Source organism: Myripristis murdjan, chromosome 12 (assembly GCF_902150065.1).
Source record: "Myripristis murdjan chromosome 12, fMyrMur1.1, whole genome shotgun sequence".
Taxonomy (NCBI): Eukaryota; Metazoa; Chordata; class Actinopteri; order Holocentriformes; family Holocentridae; genus Myripristis; species Myripristis murdjan.
In genome coordinates, this window is record NC_043991.1 from 15879699 (window position 1) to 15897271 (window position 17573).

General features: G+C 41.1%; 1 protein-coding gene across 1 annotated transcript; it reads right to left on the minus strand.

The window, feature by feature from the left end:
* On the minus strand, positions 1 to 16662 carry lrrc8aa (leucine rich repeat containing 8 VRAC subunit Aa). The gene is made up of 3 exons (XM_030065206.1): positions 16482 to 16662; positions 9168 to 11292; positions 1 to 5557 (listed from the first exon to the last, which is right to left on the minus strand). Exons 2-3 carry the CDS (start codon positions 11280 to 11282, stop codon positions 5282 to 5284), a joined length of 2391 nt encoding a protein of 796 aa, XP_029921066.1. The 5' UTR covers positions 11283 to 11292; positions 16482 to 16662; the 3' UTR covers positions 1 to 5281.
* Between the last annotated feature and the right edge of the window lie 911 nt (positions 16663 to 17573).

The window sequence follows — 17573 nt, forward strand, 5'->3', positions numbered from 1 at the left end:
CAGGATTTAGAGTGTTTATTATCATCTGTCAGATGGTAGAAAAGTAGGGGCCAAACATTAGGAAATCAAAAGTTCAATTGTCATTTTTTTATTTCCACTTTAAAAAGTCAGTGTTCACTCGGTTCAGCCACAATAGTAAATGCTTTGTCACGTGTGATACAGACAGTGTTGACAGACAAGAGTAATTTCATTCTCTCCAGTTGATGTTCAACCAAAGTAAGCTGTGTTCAAACGTTTCGTAGCTCTAACTTATGGTCAGATGGTTGGCATTCGGTAACAACTACATTGCATACATGGTAAGCATCAATGCCCTAAATATACCTGCTGCATGATGAAATGGATGCAAAATCCAAGAAAGAAAAAAAAGAAAGCCTACAAAACCAAAAAAAAAAAAAAAAAAAAAAGGCTGTGATCAGGGTTTTGTATGTTTTGTTTGTTTATTTGTTTTACCCTGATCTACCTACATTAGAATACAGAGATAAATCTGCATTTACATAGTAAATACAATCATGTTTTCAAGGAAATATAGTACAAACAAGCAGAAACAAGATGTCTGTAATTTAATGAATTTTAGGTTAATTATGAGAATAATACCATTTTGGGGGTGCTGCCCAAGTAGCTATAGGTGAAATGGAAGATGACCGTCCAGAAAGGTTCACTTTTTTAAAGAAATTATGCTTAAAACAGTCTGATTGTACTAATTTGTACTGTTACACAATGCCCACGCTGGAGGGTAAGCTGCCCTCCATTTATGTTAAGATTGTCAAGTGTGTTTGAGTTAAGTTGTGTAATCCTGTCTGGTCTTTGGACCGGAGCTCTGTCTACTTATCAACCAGCATGTCTCAGGTAATTCAGCATCACGTCTGTCTGTTGTGTGAACCCACGCTGATCCAAATGAGTTCCTTCAGGGTAAAAGCAAAATGAGCAAGCATGCAGCTCCACACAACTATTACTACTCTAAGGCATAAATATCATACACACAGTTGACTATTTCTTATCTATAACATTTCTTAACATAAATACAGAAAAAAAGAGAAAAAAATCAAAACACAAAACAAAACTGGGACACTGAATGACAAATAGTTTTCAAATGCTGTTGATGACCATTAGAGGAATTGCTTTCATGTGAAAGGGCTGCTCCTGACATGACACTATGTCAAGTGCTAGCACATATTTTCCACATGATGAGAAGGCATTTTCAACAAGTCCCTAAAACTTCCCAGTTTCAGTGGTCTGAAAACACTTAACTGACCTCCTCTCAGATGCTTACTGCACACACTGGCATGTAGGAAAGGGGTGGAGTTAAAAGTTAAATTAGTGAAGTGAAAAGTGTTTTGTCTGCAATCCTATGACTCAAAGTGAAGTGATTATGAAAGACAGCGTGGCTACAGTCATACTTTTGCAGGACAGATAGCAAATGAAGTCCTAACCATGACATTCCCGCATATAAATCAAACATTTTAGTGGGTCTGTAGAAAACTGAAGCACAATGAAAGCATGTGGGTGATGACACATTTCTTCCCAAAGGTCATATGATGGTTCATAATGCACAAGTTATAACCAAATCTTAGAATGAAAGTCCAGATATATGTGGCAATTCATTAGTGGCAATACTAAGGCTGTATGACAAGTCCACATCCAAATCAGCTAGATTAAAAAAGACATTTTTTAAAACAACATTCTGCACATACTTAGTGAATTTGCACATTTAAAGCTGTGAATGAACTCCCAGTGATGCCCTGAGATAAATTTCTATGGCACTCTCAAAACGAAATAATATCAACTACAACTGCTCTACCACCAAGAATGGGTTAGTGTTGGACATAGATCAGCATATGCTCTAAATGCTCCATAAAAAAAACAAAAAAACAAAACAAAGGATGGGAGATAAAACGTATCATGTCTGTCTGACTATCCAACCTCTAGTGTCTCGACCAGCGAGTTAAGGTCCAAATGTAGTGAGCACCATTTGAAGCCCCTAATTTGACATTTCTATGGTGCACTGCAGGCAGGAGATTTGAAGCATCAGCAGCACTAGCAGCAACTGCATTGCACCACGACAATGGGTGTTACTATATCAAATTTTCATTACCATGACATAAAAGATGTACTGTGGCCTTTTCTTATTTTTGCAAACTGGCCACGAGACTAGTTATACTACAATCGGTTCCTGTTTCGACCATTCAGCTGTACTTTTGTGTGCTACGAAGCAAAACTGCCAGCCTCATTTGCAGGCATTGTTTTGCCTCAAGTAGGTTAATGGTCACTCCATCTCTAGAGCCTTGTGAAAAACATGTTTTTGGCCCTTTTTTGACACATATTTCACCAAGTTCAGAACAGACATAATCAAAGTGATTTAATACGCCACCTGACAATTTTAGTGTGCACTGGGCCACTGAAAATGGTGCATTTGAAAAGGTCCACATGCTGGGAAATCCGATTCCAACACGTTTCTGCCTTTAAGGCTTTTCTCCAAGGTTGTCTGTTTGTGGTGATCATTGTTCCTGCCTTTAAAACTGGCAGCATGTCTCTAATAACAAATCTAAGACTGATCCTCTTTTAAGATCAGGAGTGTACCAGGTGGGAGCACTTCATTGATAACCCCAGAGGGGCATTTGGATATAGCCAAGGCCTCCGTGAAAACAAAATTCATTGTGAACAAAGGTGTAGTTGTCTCATTGTAGTGAGATTTCCCTTTACTCTCATAGAAAATAAAATAAAAAAGGAAACAGCTGGTAACAATAACACCACATGCCATACCACTGGTATGCATAAAACAAAGAAGTTAAACATTTCAGTTATACATTTTATAGCACATGAAAAAAAAACACAAGTCATGAATGGGGATGTTTGCAATCATTAACAGGACATACAGCTTGTAAAATGTAAGGCCATACGAGAAACAAGACGTGCCTGGCTGCAGTGCACATAGCAAGTTTACCCCAAATGATGCTATTAAATCCCAGGTATTAACAACAAAAGTGTTTCAAGCAGAAAGAGCACATTGCACTACTTTGGACTACATATCTGGAAATGAAATATCCTGAAAACTAAAGATAAATGTCTCTTTTGTGTGGTACTCGAGTGAAATTTTACTTTCCTTCACTCAGTTATGTGCTGTGTGTCCACCATTTACTTCTGAATGCATTAACAGAGTGCTGGTAAATGTCCAGTTTACTCTTAAGTAAACTGTGGATGATGAATGAGAGTGAGCGTACAAACAGCTGGGCACTTGAGTCACTAACACCAACAAATTCTCTCTTGGACACAGCGGACTTTCCAGCCGGGGCAATACTTGGCAGCTAATAAAGACATTCCTGTCTTGCATTTGCAGGAGTTCATCCACTTGGAGGCGCCACATAGGTAATAGTCATTTATGGTCTCATAATCTCAACTACACTGAGCATAAAAAAGTGCCTAGATTCTTGTGATTCTCATAGTTTTCTCTCTTTTGACTGTTATTGTCAATCTTGTGCAAGTTTTGCATATCTTTTATGAAGACACAAAAAAAGAGTGTGGCATGTAACTGGCAAGGAGGTTTCTGAATATCTGTGACCCTGTGGCTTTAACACAGGGATGTCTAACTCTAAATCAAATCAACGAGACAAAATTTGTTTATATATTAATCTTGAATTGAAGGTAAACTCATGATTTTTGACTGTATTCCTAAATGTTCCATGTGTAAAATTAATACATGAGAATCTTAGTCAAAGTCCCTAAATAGCAAAACAAATCAACAGCTCTGTAGCCTGAATAGCATTCAGTCATACAAAATAATGAACTCTGATTATGTTTAATTTTCAAGATTAACCAACCTTCTTCATAGGTTTAAGCACGACCCCAAGCTGTGCATGTAGCGTTTAGTCAAGCAAATGCATGTACCTTTAAGTTAAATAATTTCATGATCTTATTTCTACTGGCCCCATTGAAATAACAGCATGTCAAAGCAAAAAAAAAAACAAAAAACAAAAATGAATCTAAGCAAAATGGTGCACTTTTTGACCATCTTTCCACAGCTCCTTTACAACCAAGTCTTCAACACAGGCCCTTGTTACAAATCCAGGAGTGTACGGTAATTAGACCAGCAAAGGCTGCTCTTCCACCCTTTCGTTCCCACTGGGAGCTTGATACTTTTTCTTTGACACAAGTTCATCACTTCTGAGCAAAGTCCTGAGCTGTGGACACACTGAGAATTAAGAAAAAGTGTGTCAGGCAGAACTTCTGGGATCATCTGTTTATCTTCATAATATAGTGTTTTGTTCACACAAAAGTTAATTCCAGGGATGCTAAACATACAGGCAGCCTGAAGGAACCGAAAAGACCAAACTCTCTTGCCTAATAAAATTTGGCTGACAGTTGCAGTATAATTCATTCATTATTATCTGCCAGTATTCTGAACACACTCCATGGCAACTGCAAATAGATTTTTAAAAAATTATAATAAAATAAAACTACATGTCAGAGTCTCAAGGCCAGAGGATGGTCAGGCAAATTCTGCTTTGAGCAATTTGTGCACACATCCCACAGTCAGGAAACCGGTGGTAATGAGCACATTTGCCAGTAAAGACAAGGCTGAATCATGTGCAAAGTTTTTCTGTTGCATTTGGCTTAGTTACAAACAAGTTTTCTCTAGCTTGGTTCCACTCTTATTCACTCTCCTGCAGCCTCACATACAGGTTGTAGAGGCTGTATCGAGCTTGGTATGGGCTTTCTCCTTAGCAGCCATGAAACTGGTAATTTCCTCACACATCTTGTTAAATCTGCGTTGCACTTTTCCTCATGGCAAATATAACATACAGGCTTTGCTAAATGCTCATTTTAAGAAAAAAAATCCATCATTCGCCCTCAGCATCAACATTTCTTTAGTAAGCCACTTTTAACTAAAGATGTGCCAGTGAGTATGGCGCAAGGGTAAAGGGGCTGCATTTTGAAAGTGTGCAAGAAGGGGTGAGGGCTGCGCACAACACACAAGAGTAAACTCTGTGTCACTTTGTCCTCAGCTAGGCGGGCCGCAGTGAACTGACAGCCCAGATTTATCTTCAGGCTTGATAAAAATTCATGGTGGGCCAGCCTGCAGGTCTTGAGTTTAACAGGCCCAGCCAGCAAAGCCCCAGGCACCAACCAAACAGCCATCATGCCTTTTCTCAGCTCACATGGCCAACATTTCTGTAAACCTCCAAGAGTTCTCATTCCCTATTCTTCACAACAGTCCCCCCCCGCCCCAAAGTTTATCCTTGCCTCTTTTTTTTTCACTTCCTGCAGCTCTCCATTGTGGTTGGCTTCAGGCTTGCTCCTTATCAGCCCTCCATAGCTGCTCTTTGACTTCAGATGGCAGCGTGTTGAACAGGTCCTCCTCTACCACCAGGCCACTCCTCTTCAGCAGCCGGCACTCGCCGAGCTCCACTGGGAGACACTCCAGACGGTTCCCCCTCAGCTCCAGCTGCGTCAGCCCAGTTAGTTCTCCAAAGCGCGATGGTAAAGTCTGAAGGCAGTTGTTCCCCAGATTCAGAGTACGCAGCTTCTTACACTGGAACAGCTCTGGAGGCAACGTCTCAATCTGAAGAGTGAGAGAGAGAGAATATACATTATGGAGTCATGATTGAGTAGAGGCTAGAAGGATTAAGTTGTTGACTTTTTATTTTATACGCCATATAGTAACAAGGAAGCATGACCTGAAAATGGTTTAAAGAAGCATACCAGTGAAACTGAATGTTCGGCCCATTTACAACACTTTACCCACATTTTAAATTGTAGCAAACCATTTTGTAAATCATGAGGGGGTACTTAAGATTTCACAACATATCATCAAAAACCCTCCGTTTTCAAATTTGAAATTTTGGCTGAAACAAAAACCTCTGCTTCTGCGACTACCAAAATCATCAGTGTTCATAAACCACAGCTGTGTGCTCTTTGAAAACAAAAACAGTTCCATATAGTTCATTGTTGTCAAGAAAGTAAGATCAGGTTTTATTTAACACTACACAATATTCACAAATTGCCCAGCTCATTTGGGCTGATAATGTGCTAATGGTGCAAAGAGGATTTAGGTAAAAAAAAAAAAAAAAAAAAAAAAAAAACACCAGAAAATGCCAGAAGGATTGCTGTAAATGGAGCTATTTTCAGCTGCATACAAACCTGCTGGAACCTATTTTCAGAGTGCAACCACACAAACAGCTCCACTAACAAAAACAATAACAGAATCTCTTACTGAAAACAAATGATCATGTACACATGCTTGTAAGGTAAACAGCACTTTCAGGAGAATGTTGTTTTTCTTAGTTTACTGCGAGTGGACAAACTGAGAATCAAACTCCAACAGACATTAGCTCAGATTATGGATGAGCAGGACTGAAACTGGTGGTAGAACTAACAGTGACAGATCATCCTCATCACCACTGGCCAACTCTGCCATCATGCAATGACAGTGCAACCTCATGACACTCAAAATCTTGATGACAAATTAACTAAAGGACAATATAAATAAAGAACATCCCTTGGGCTCAAACTTACATGAGTAAGTTTTTTTTCTTTTTTTTTCTTTTTTTTTTTTTAACAGTAAAATGACTCCTTGCAGAGAGAGTCATCAGTGTAATTCTTCTTTCCATCATACTGGTCACAGCCAACCTGTTGTCATTTCCTGGTTTGAGCTTCCTAAATTTCTGTATCAGCCCTCTTCTTCACCCCCTCACTGCTTCAACTTCATTGAAACTTTCTCAGACGCCACATAGTCCAGTAATTTTAGGCCAAAATTGGGGTCAACCTAGGACAAATTGCAAGAGAAGCAAACTCAACTGATTTTGTATCCTCAGTTTGTCCTGAGTGAGGGAAAAAAAGTCCCAAGAAATCCCATTGGTGGAAAGTTTTGAAAATCACCTATTTATGACCACATATTACCAAAAAACACTGTTTTTAACACACGGGAAAGGGGTTCAAAATTTTACTTTCAGATATCACTATAAAAATTCACAAGATGATTACACACACAAAGACAAGAAAAAAAGTCAATTACAAGTTCTTTGAATTATTCTGTTTACACATGCATATCACACATTAACTGATTTGATATGCGCTAATAAGGAATATAAGGAATAAATGCCAGAAGAGATATTTAAACAGTGAATTAAAAAGTTACTATATATAAAGTAACCTTGAATTAAAAGGTTACTATATAACAGTGAATTAAAAGGTTATTATATATATAGTAACCTTTTAATTCACTGTAAATATCTGTTCTGGCATTTATTCCTTATATTCCTTATTAGCGCATATCAAATCAGATAATGTGTGATATGCATGTGTAAACAGAATAATTCAAAGAACTTGTAATTGACTTTTTTTCTTGTCTTTGTGTGTGTAATCATCTTGTGAATTTTTATAGTGATATCTGAAAGTAAAATTCTGAACCCCTTTCCCCTGTGTGTTAAAAACAGTGTTTTTTGGTAATATGTGGCCATAAATAGGTGATTTTCAAAACTTTCCACCAATGGGATTTCTTGGGACTTTTTTCCCCTCACTCAGGACAAACTGAGGATACAAAATCAGTTGAGTTTGTTTCTCTTGCAATTTGTCCTAGGTTTTTTCATAAAATGACTGGACTAACACATTCTGCAGACAAATGTATCCAAATTTCAGTCACACAAATGCCTCTGTTTTTGCAGTGCTGACTGCAGCAACAAAAAGTTAATTCAAAGCAGCCTTGATGCTGTAAGTCTGCATCTTCACCACATCCAATTGGAGATCACAGACAAAATAATCCAAGTAATTCAACAAGAGCCTGGTGAGCGCGACATATATCCCTCAATTCCATCATCATTTTTTCGCCTCGACTTTCAACTTTGTACAAGCAATCTAACGTGAACCTGGAAGCAGGACTGACTCGGCTGGTTTACAACTGGAAGTTTGAGCTCTCCATACCTTTTAGTGGTCAGAAATCACTACGTTAGCATTAACTCAATACCAAAATTTTGAGAGCCATAGCAGCAGCAGTATTCTTAGCATTGCTAGTACAAACTGATAGCACACTCTGTAACTCAATGAGTTTATTCAAATATAGCCGTCACCTATATGTTTACATAGTGAAACACGTAAGTTCCAGTCATGCATACGGGACTGTAAATCAAAGAGAAGACATTATCACAATGTTGTATCTGTTGTTACAGCATGACATTTCAGAGATTTCCTCAAATTTGAAATGAGAACTTTGTTGGCCTGCTTTGTTTTCTACTTACATGTTGAAACTTTTAAAACACAAAGTTTCACTTTATTTGTTAATATATACAAAACTTTTAAATACAGGAGGGCGTGTTTAATGACTTCTATGCTTTAGTTGTTGTATTGAATCGGGTATTAAGAATCAATTAAGAATGGAGTTTTGGTATCAACTACCAAAACTCTGGTGTAAAGATGTTGCTAGTATGTTGGGGAAAAAATGTTCTCAGGAGTCTACAAGAGACTGAAACATTTAATCAGGAGAGTCTGGAGAAGTGGTGTTATGATATAAACTGGGGGAGCAGTACATCATGCTCAAAGAATGATAGAGCAGTTAAGGAAAACGATGGTCTAAACAATAATTTTAATTATGTTCAGAAATTCCTAATGGTTCCTAAAGTATGAAAAAAAAAAATCTGTGTTTCATTTCAGAGAGAGGAGCTGTTTATCTACAAGTGTTACTGCACATTTTAACACCACTGATTGTTTTATTTTAGTCAGCTAAAATTTCCCTAACAGACAAAGACCCTTAGCTACTGTCAATGAATGTGGACATTCCAGGGTTTTCTCTGGAAATACCCTAGAGCTTGGACCTGAGCTAATCAATTAGTGAAGAAAGTTGTAGTACATGTTTGGATAAGCTCTGTCAAATTCCAGGCTAAGTTAAGACAGGGAGAAATGTTCACAATATGTATAGCTGAGCCTGAGTGTTTATCTTTAAAGTCATAATCCACAAACTGCCGAAGAACATAGTTGTGATAAGCATGACCTTCTCATTACCCTATCTGGCCTTTGACCCCGTCCAGACACAAAAGAGAGATAAATGGTCGGAGGAGAAACAAAGAGCGAGGGAGACATTCTAACCACATAGAAATTTAAGTTCACTTTCATTACAGTTCAAGATGCACATCTCAGCTCATAATTGGGAAAAGTAAATAGAATCAGATCTCCGGTCTTACCCTGTTTGCTGTCACAGCAAAGTACTGCAGGTTCTGGAGGAAACCCACATCGGCATGGATACTGGTCAGATTGTTGTGACTCAGGTCTAAGAAGCGCAGTTTGCGGCAGAAGAAAAGCTGGCTGGGGATTTTCTCTATCTTGTTCCTGTTCAGATACAACCTCTCTAGGTTGGTAAGGGTGCCAATCTGAATGGGGATGTAGGCGATCTGGTTGTACCACAGCTTCAGGCACACCAGTCGGTGCAGGTGCTGGAAGCTGATGATCTCTTCTATTGTCTTTAGATTGTTGTCCTTCAGGTCAATCTCCTGCAGGTTGTGCAAACTAAAGATGGAGTGTGGGATGCGCTCAAGGTCACAACGGACTAGCTCCAGTTCTGTTAAGTTTACCATTTTCTTCAGGCTGTTGAGCACCATCAGCTTAGTACCCTCATTATTGATGGAGAGCTTCTGCAGATGGACACCAACATCAGTGACCACCTGGGGCAGCTTGGTCAGGTTGCTCTTCAGACGTAGCACTTTGAGCCTTTTGAGTTCTCGGAGCCCATCAATGACAATGTAACGGTTGTTCTCAGCGCTCAGGTTCCCAGTTAAGTGCAGCTCACTGAGGTTCTTCAGGCTGTAGATCCACAGAGGGATCTCCTTGATGTCAGTGAACTTGATGTGCAGGGACTTGAGGTTTTCCCTAAGGAAAGCCAGAGCTGGAGCCTCAATTTTGGCTGGTGTGTGATAGAGCCACATCTCCCTTAGGCTGGCCAACTGGGCAATAATGGGTGGGATGGTTACATCAGGGATAAGCTCCAGCTTGAGCACTTCCAGCTCTAACAGATCAAATACTGTATCTGGGATGCCACTGAGCATGAACAGATGCAGCTCCAGCTTCTCCTGGGAGTTCTTGGTGATGCGCTGCCTCAGCTTCTCCAGCGTCCATTCGTTGTTCAGGTTCAGCTGCCTCAGCTTGTTCTCACTCACCTCTGAGAGAAACACAGCAAAGCGCTTGGAGTAGAGAGGGTCATACTGATCAATCATGTGCAACATGAAGGCAAAGTCATTCTTCACGTCAGGAATGTCGCTATAGCTGCTTTCCTCACGGATTGATTCAAAGGAGTAACGTTTGAGGGAGCGGCTGAGCATCCAGCAAAGAGTGTACATGCAAATAAGACCATAAACCACCACCAAGCTGATGTAGAAACATGCTAAAATTTTGAAAAGAGTTGCTAAGGGGTGAGCACAGTGGTACATGCTGTACCCTGTTAGCTTCTCAATGTTCACTGTGCACACCACACTGAATTTAATATAGCGTACATAGTAGGCTGTGTAGCAAATAATCAAGATAAACTTGATTACTTTAATGATAGTCTGACGTATGTAAAGACGGTAGACTATGTCACCTTCCTCTACATGGATCCTGAACTTCTTAACCTTTTCAAAAAGGGCTTTAGCTTGCTCTCCTTCCTTTTTGTCCAGAACTCCAGTTTCAGAGCGATCTACAATTCCTTGTTCAATTCTGGACTTAGTTCGTTGGAGCATGGGCACGCTGGCTTCAACATCCTCACTCACACATGAGGCTTTCTTGTCCATCGAACCATTCATTTTCCCCAGGGGCTTGGGGTCACTCTCCTCCACCACGGTCTCAGACAAAGCCCTTGTTGTCCAGGGGGAGTCAAAGCATTTCAGAAGGATGGAAACAAAATGCTCTAGTTTGGAGCTTGTCCGGGGGAACTTGAACCAAAAGTTACTGCAGGCCAGGAATATAAGGGTGTGGAGTAGCACCAGATAGGGAAAGTATTTAGCAAACCAGTGTAGTTTGTTCTCATAGCAAACGGCATCAACATAGTTGTACTGGTGGCGGTCAAGGTCATACTGAATGCCTTTGGGTTCTGGCGCATACGGGATGGTCACATTGGGGATGGGGATGGTCTCACAGGTCCTGTTGACCACCCACTTGCAAGGCAGGCAGATCATCTTGTCCTGCGTGACCTGCAGCGTACCACCGAACACAGCAATCATCAACATGACGATTGAGATGTAATCGGTGAAAACGTCCCACCATGGCTTCAAGATGCGGTACGCTGGCTGGGTGTCAGCAAAGTACCGGAGCTCTGTGATGGGAATCATGATGGTTTATCTGGAAAGACAGAGAAACACAGAAATACAAGCAATTAGTGTTGTTTCAAATATAGAACAGCTTTTGTCGCCACATATAGCAACCATGTTGAACAAAAGAAATGGATCATCAAAAGAAACAATCAAAGAAACCGTAAATCATTATTAAGAGTGGCACCCTTTTGAGTCAAGTTTTCCCTGAAACACCTATTATTTATTTTAGACACACCCCTACTCTTAGGGATAGACTCCTGCATTCAGAACTTCCAGCAGATAAAAAAGCCATCTAGTTGACCAAACTTGTTGCAGGTGTTTTGTTTGAGGGGAGGCCCACCGTCTCAGACTTTGAAAATCCCTACATTATCCCTGCACTGTTGTAATTAATTTTTAAAATAATTACTAACTACAAATTCATATTGTATTATTTTCTGCCTTACATAACCAAGGTGCGGGACAATCCCAATCTTGGTAATTTCATATCTCATGTTGTGAAATTAAAGCAAACCTGGTTTAACCTTGTTGAGTGATACATGCTGTTTCTGACATTGTGACAACATAACATATCATCATACCGTGTTACACCCTAGCCTCCAGCATATCAGTGATGCCAGTATAACAATGTACAGAATCACTGTTAGTGATTAAATATAGGCGAGACACACAAAGAATCCTACGCAGATCTTTCTATGCTTCGACAATGTCCCAAATAAATTTACCTATCAGACCATTAGATGCTGAACTTCAGCCACAATTAAGAGATTATGTTGATGATGCCTTTTATAAATGCATCCCAGTCAGCTATTATGAGGCCAAGTGTGTTGGTTGCCAGACTGGCAGCACAGGCAGGGGGCAATCATTATATTTGCCTGCTATAGAGTCTGCTATGCGTCAGTGACATCCCAGACATCCTGTATGTGCCGAGCGAACACTATGGTTCACAGAATGCAGAGCAAGCTGGATACAAAAGGACCACAGGGCCCGACATAGCATGCACATGCTCATATGTCTCTGCCTCTTTCATGTACTGTGATCTCTCTCTCTGCACGCAGGCTCACACTGAAGTTAAAACTTGAACTTTGACATGAAAACTCCTTCAGAAAAACTAAGGAGTAAGCAGGCAAGACCAGGCTGTCATCCTCTTACGAAATGAACCTAGACTTAAGATTCATACACTCGTCAAGGAATCTAATACGGCTGTTGTGTGAAAATCTGACTTAAATTTAAGCATCACATGATCATCAATTGGGTTGAGAAACTTCTATGACTGCTTGGGTTTATAAAATCTGTACAACCCCCACTGGATGAACTCAAAAAGTCACTGTGGTAATCCTGAGACAAAGCTGTCTTTCTTAGTTCCTGATAAGCTGACATTTGGGAAATACGTGGTTTTCTCCCAACAGCAAAGATATTAAACAAGTATGCATCTGTCAAACCACAACTAGGTTACAAAGGAAATGTGATGCAAAAAGGGGAAACAGCAATCTAAGCAGTTATTATACGTGGTTTTACATAGCCTAGTACAATTTGTCATGAGGATGACAGAGAGGAATGCTGTGGACTCAACGAACCCCTTCTTGCAGACTAATCAGGGAGAAAATCCAAACATCATTATCTAACCAAAGATTTCCGTTTCCTATTTAAACTCAAGGCTGGGAGGAGTGGATTTAAAAACCTCTCCCAACTTGTTTCTCCCTGTCCAGTTCTCATACCCCTCACTTACTGGCAGGAAAAAGATGAAACAGTATAGCTCGTCCCCAAAAAAACAAAAAAAACAAAACAAAAAAAAAAAAAAACTCTTGTTATCCAGTTCAGACCAGAATGGCAGGACAGCAGCCATGAGCCTGCTTTTTTAGGTCACTGCTTTATATCAATTCTTGCTTTACAGACTCAGACAACACAGCACAACCAGTGTAACCGGTGTCTCAAAAAATAATAATTTTTCATTTCAAAGTCTGTGCAGAAATCCAGTTGGTCCGACATTATTTTTGGCAAACATGCCTCAAGAGGAGTTGAGAAATTACTGTATAGTGTGACTGAAACAGCTGTTACAGCACCTCTGACTGTCACAGTGCATATGACACACAGAGCGAAAGCTGGTAATATTTGACACCGAGGGAATTTCCATTAGGTCACTACATGGTAACAGATTAATTACTCATCCCAAATTACCTGAAAACATTTCTGTCTGGGTTGAGCTTGTGAATCAGCATGGAGGCTATTACTGAACAACAAACCAGAAATCCCACTAATCTATCTCCTGAGGTAGGATCTGTTTCCTGTTGCCAAGTAGAGATGGCAGAGAAGCATCTGATGCAGTTCTTCAAAAACAGCTGGACTATACTTCTTAGTAGGAATGATCACTTTTGCATCATTATTTTCATTTTCACTGAAAAAGCCTTTAAAATGATGACGCTGTGATTTTTCCTGGGGTCTTCAACAAACATGTTTTCTTATATCTGGAGAATACAATTTGTAGGCCAGCAGATCTCTGTAGCACCCTAACACTTTGTATAATGTTTTGTCAAACATTTTACATTTATCCAAAAATTGCAGCTCCTGTGGTTTGAATATTGCACTTGGCCATACTGCAATTCTGATAGTATTTGGATTAATGTTCAGCCCTAGTTTAATGGCTACATTACAGTGACTGGATGCAATTTTCTGAACTTAATAGCTGTTCTATTATACTCCCTCACCTGTCTGGTGATTGTTCACATTACTAATAACTAAATCAAAAATGTCTTATGTTTAAGTACTTGACAGTATAAATACACAGCTCCGAGTGTCCAGACTCAAGTCAAATGCATCCATTGCTTTAAAAGCTTCACTCAGTCCATACTGAATGCTAGAGCACAGGCCCGGTTAAATCACAGTGTACTAGATGTACCTTTTTTGCAACTGGAGCTGCATCACAACCTTTTACACAGCATCAAAGACTTCTTTCACAAGAACCTGACACAAGAATGGAGAAAACAGACTGCAAGCCACCTTTCTTGTCTAAGCATCACACTGCCGGTCTACCAGCACCTTCCTGACAGAATTTCAATCAAGGATGTCTCCCATTGTGAAAGGAAGTAATCCGATAACTCTCACTGCACAACACTGAAGCCACATTTGGCAGAGGGTCTGCTAAAACTAATTTTAATGACTGGATTCTATAGCAATGTTTGCTCTTGGCTCCCTGCTTGTGGCCAAACCCCGGCAGAGTTCACCTAGCTTCTTTCCCTAAACAGAGCGGCTTTTGTTAAGGCACTCTTTGTCCAAGCAGCCCTGACGCATGGGTTAGATAGGTGGAGGTAAAACAGGCCTTTACAGCTACAGCCAGCCTGTTTTTTCCAGAGCCAAGGACTAACTCATTTCCCTCAAGGACACAAGCTCCTCTCATCTAAAGCTCATGACAGTCAAATAGAAAAAAAAGAGAAAAAAATCCTTTCCTGTCAACATGTCTCAGCATATGTCTATGCCAAGGAAGCCTTTTCGGACTGTTTTTGAAAAAGAGCTGTCTGTCTGGCTCGCCCTCTTTCTGTATCATTTCAGGTCCATCCACACCCAGTATGATTGTTGCGTTTTGCTGAGTAGCTACTGTCGTTCTTTGTTAAAACTCATCTAAATGTTATACTAGTTATGGAAGCATTGTAAGCGTCCCCAGCCATTTGCCCCCCTCTCCTGTTTTATGATAGTGAGGGGGGCCTACAATTGTTTTTCTGTGTCTCCTTAGTGTAGTCGCAACTTTATTTCTAGTTAATATGGGTTGTTTTCTTTATTACTTTGGCCTTGGAGACCTTGATCCCTTATTGCAATATTAGCTGGTTTCGTCTTTTGTTAAGCAAGAGTATTTTAGCCACCCTTAAATGTCGTTTTATCTGTCACACTTCCTGTGTAGTCCCTTGACACAGAACAAGGGCTGTAACAGCCTAGAGTACACTGGAAAAGCGCAGCAAGTTTTTCCTTTTCAGAAGAAAGCACTTGAGTTTCATTAGAATGAGAAAACATGAGAATCTTAAGTCTTTGACTGCCTAATACAAAGCATAAACTTCCATTAGAGCTATATTTTCTGCTTTGGTCAACTATTTGCCATCATTAGCCCTCCAGCAATGTTATGGACTGCCATCCGAATGAGAGCATTCAGCTGAACATCCCAGTGACCTCTTTGGTTTCCATCCCAGGCCTTACAGGCATGAACACAGTTGCAAGCCAAAGACGACTGCACAACAAGAACAAAACCCATCCATGTGTGCAACGGTGAAGGCATTTCCATGTGCATATTTTGGGGATATCAAAAGCTGTAGGTACAAATAGTTTAGGATCATGTTGTGGACAATCACACACAAAATAAATCTAGCTTGTTGTCTGCCTCATTTGAACACTGAACAGAGCAGCGTTGAGGAGCCAGCTGACTGGACTGGCCCTGGTAGGCTCCACACAGGGAAGGGATGGTGAGGAGAGCCGCTGCAGCTTCAATGTGAACCAGGTCTAACTGGTTCTAGTCCCAAAGGCCGTTTTTTTTTTTTTTTCCTAACACACACAACACAACTACACCCACGGAGAGAACGCAGTCTATCAAAACAAATTTTTAAACACAATACAGCACACGGTGAGAGAGTCTCCCTCTCGGTGCAAGGCCAACACTGTATTGTACTGTCAGAAAACAGCACCTCTGAGAAACACGCACATATCACAGCAAAACGGCAACTCCCTGTACCAATATTATAGTGGCACCAGTGGATATAAAACAAAGGTAAGATGTCTTCACTGTAAACTCATTACTGACACAATAACCTAGTTGCGGGGTTGAGATTTCTATTATGGGCAACAATGACTGTGAATGCATATTAAACTACTGAATCACAGCAGCTCGGAGCTTTTTATCGACAGTGTAATGTTCAGTACCGTGTAAGAGCAGCCCTGTGCTGGCCTTCCGGTTGATTTGCTCTGACATTTCAGCAGCTGGGATGAAAGTTTGAAGGCTAAAAAGACCAAAAAAAAAATACGACATCTATCCAAACAGGTATCACCTCGCTGTAACGGACGGTTTCTTTGTCGAAGCTCACGCGACGGGAAACGATGTCATACGCACGAGCCGATGTCTGGTGCCCATCCAACATGCTGCGACAGTGAGCGAGCCCGCCTGTCCGCCCGCCCGCCCGCACGCTCGGCCAGGCAGCACCCAGGGCAGCCAGCCCCCACCCCCCTCCCCGGGCTCACACCTACCTGTTTTCTTACAGCTGCTGTCTTTCGCCTCTCCTGCACATGGCTGACACATTTCCTTGACGTTTCACCGAGGAGCTGCGGTCGCACGACGGCCCGAGCCAGCGCGAGAGCCGAGAAAAAGAGGCAAAGTGGAAGGAGGCATGAGAGCCGTGTCAAGCTACGACAGTGCACCGGAACCACCGTTTTCAAAGTAAGAGCACCGCCCTCCCCCTTGTGACAAAGTTCTCAATGTGTTGCCCCAGTGAGAATGACTCTATTATAGCACATGCAGGCGGGTGACAAATTAAAGGAAAAACCACATTAAAGTGTCTCAGTGAGATGATGGAGCCACCAGAACAGCTTTATTGCTCCTTGGCATAGCTTCTGCAAGTCTCTGCAACCCTACTGGAGGGATGGAGCTCCCTTCTTCCAAAAGAGGTATGTCCCTCATTTGGAGGAGGTGTTTTGATGATGGAGGTGGAGGGAGTTGTTAACTCATCCCTTCAAAATCTCCCATAGGTGTTCAGCTGGGTTGAGATGTGAGTGTGAAAGCCATAGCATCATGATTTACAGTATTTTCATCCTCATCAGACCGTTCGGTGAGCCCTGGTGCCCTGTGGATGGGGGTGTCGTCATCCTGGAAGACATCACTCAGAAAAACTTTGTGTTGCTTTGCAGTGAGCCTTCCCTCTAAGAGGGCCAGTGGAAAATGCCCTCCACAGTGTAACAGAGGTAGCAGACCCCCTCACTGGTCCAGCATTCAGGCCTGCAGCGTTCTCCTGGTGGACTCACCTGCTTGTCCAGAAACAGGTGAAGGATGATTCATTTGACCTCATCACTTTGTTCCACATCTCTGTAGACCAGAGCCACTCAGCTCACAAATGTGCATTTGCCTTTGTAATGACGCCTTTATGCACTGCAGCCCTGCTATAACATGTAGATATCCCTCTCTACGTTCAGTATCTTTTGGAGGAATCTGTTGGGGTTCCACAGACTTCTATATTAAAGAGCACTGAGGCTGTTCTGGCGGCTCATGGAGCCCCAACACCTTATTAAGACACTTTATGTTGTTTCTTCTTTCCATTTGTCACCTATACGATATGCTATTCAATA

Bases quoted from the DNA above. Each gene is read 5' to 3' on its own strand.
- lrrc8aa (XM_030065206.1), bottom strand. From the start codon at position 11,282: ATGATTCCCATCACAGAGCTCCGGTACTTTGCTGACACCCAGCCAGCG. The intron at 5,558-9,167 runs GTAAGACCGGAG...CTCACTCTTCAG, and splicing joins TTGCTGTGACAGCAAACAGG to ATTGAGACGTTGCCTCCAGA.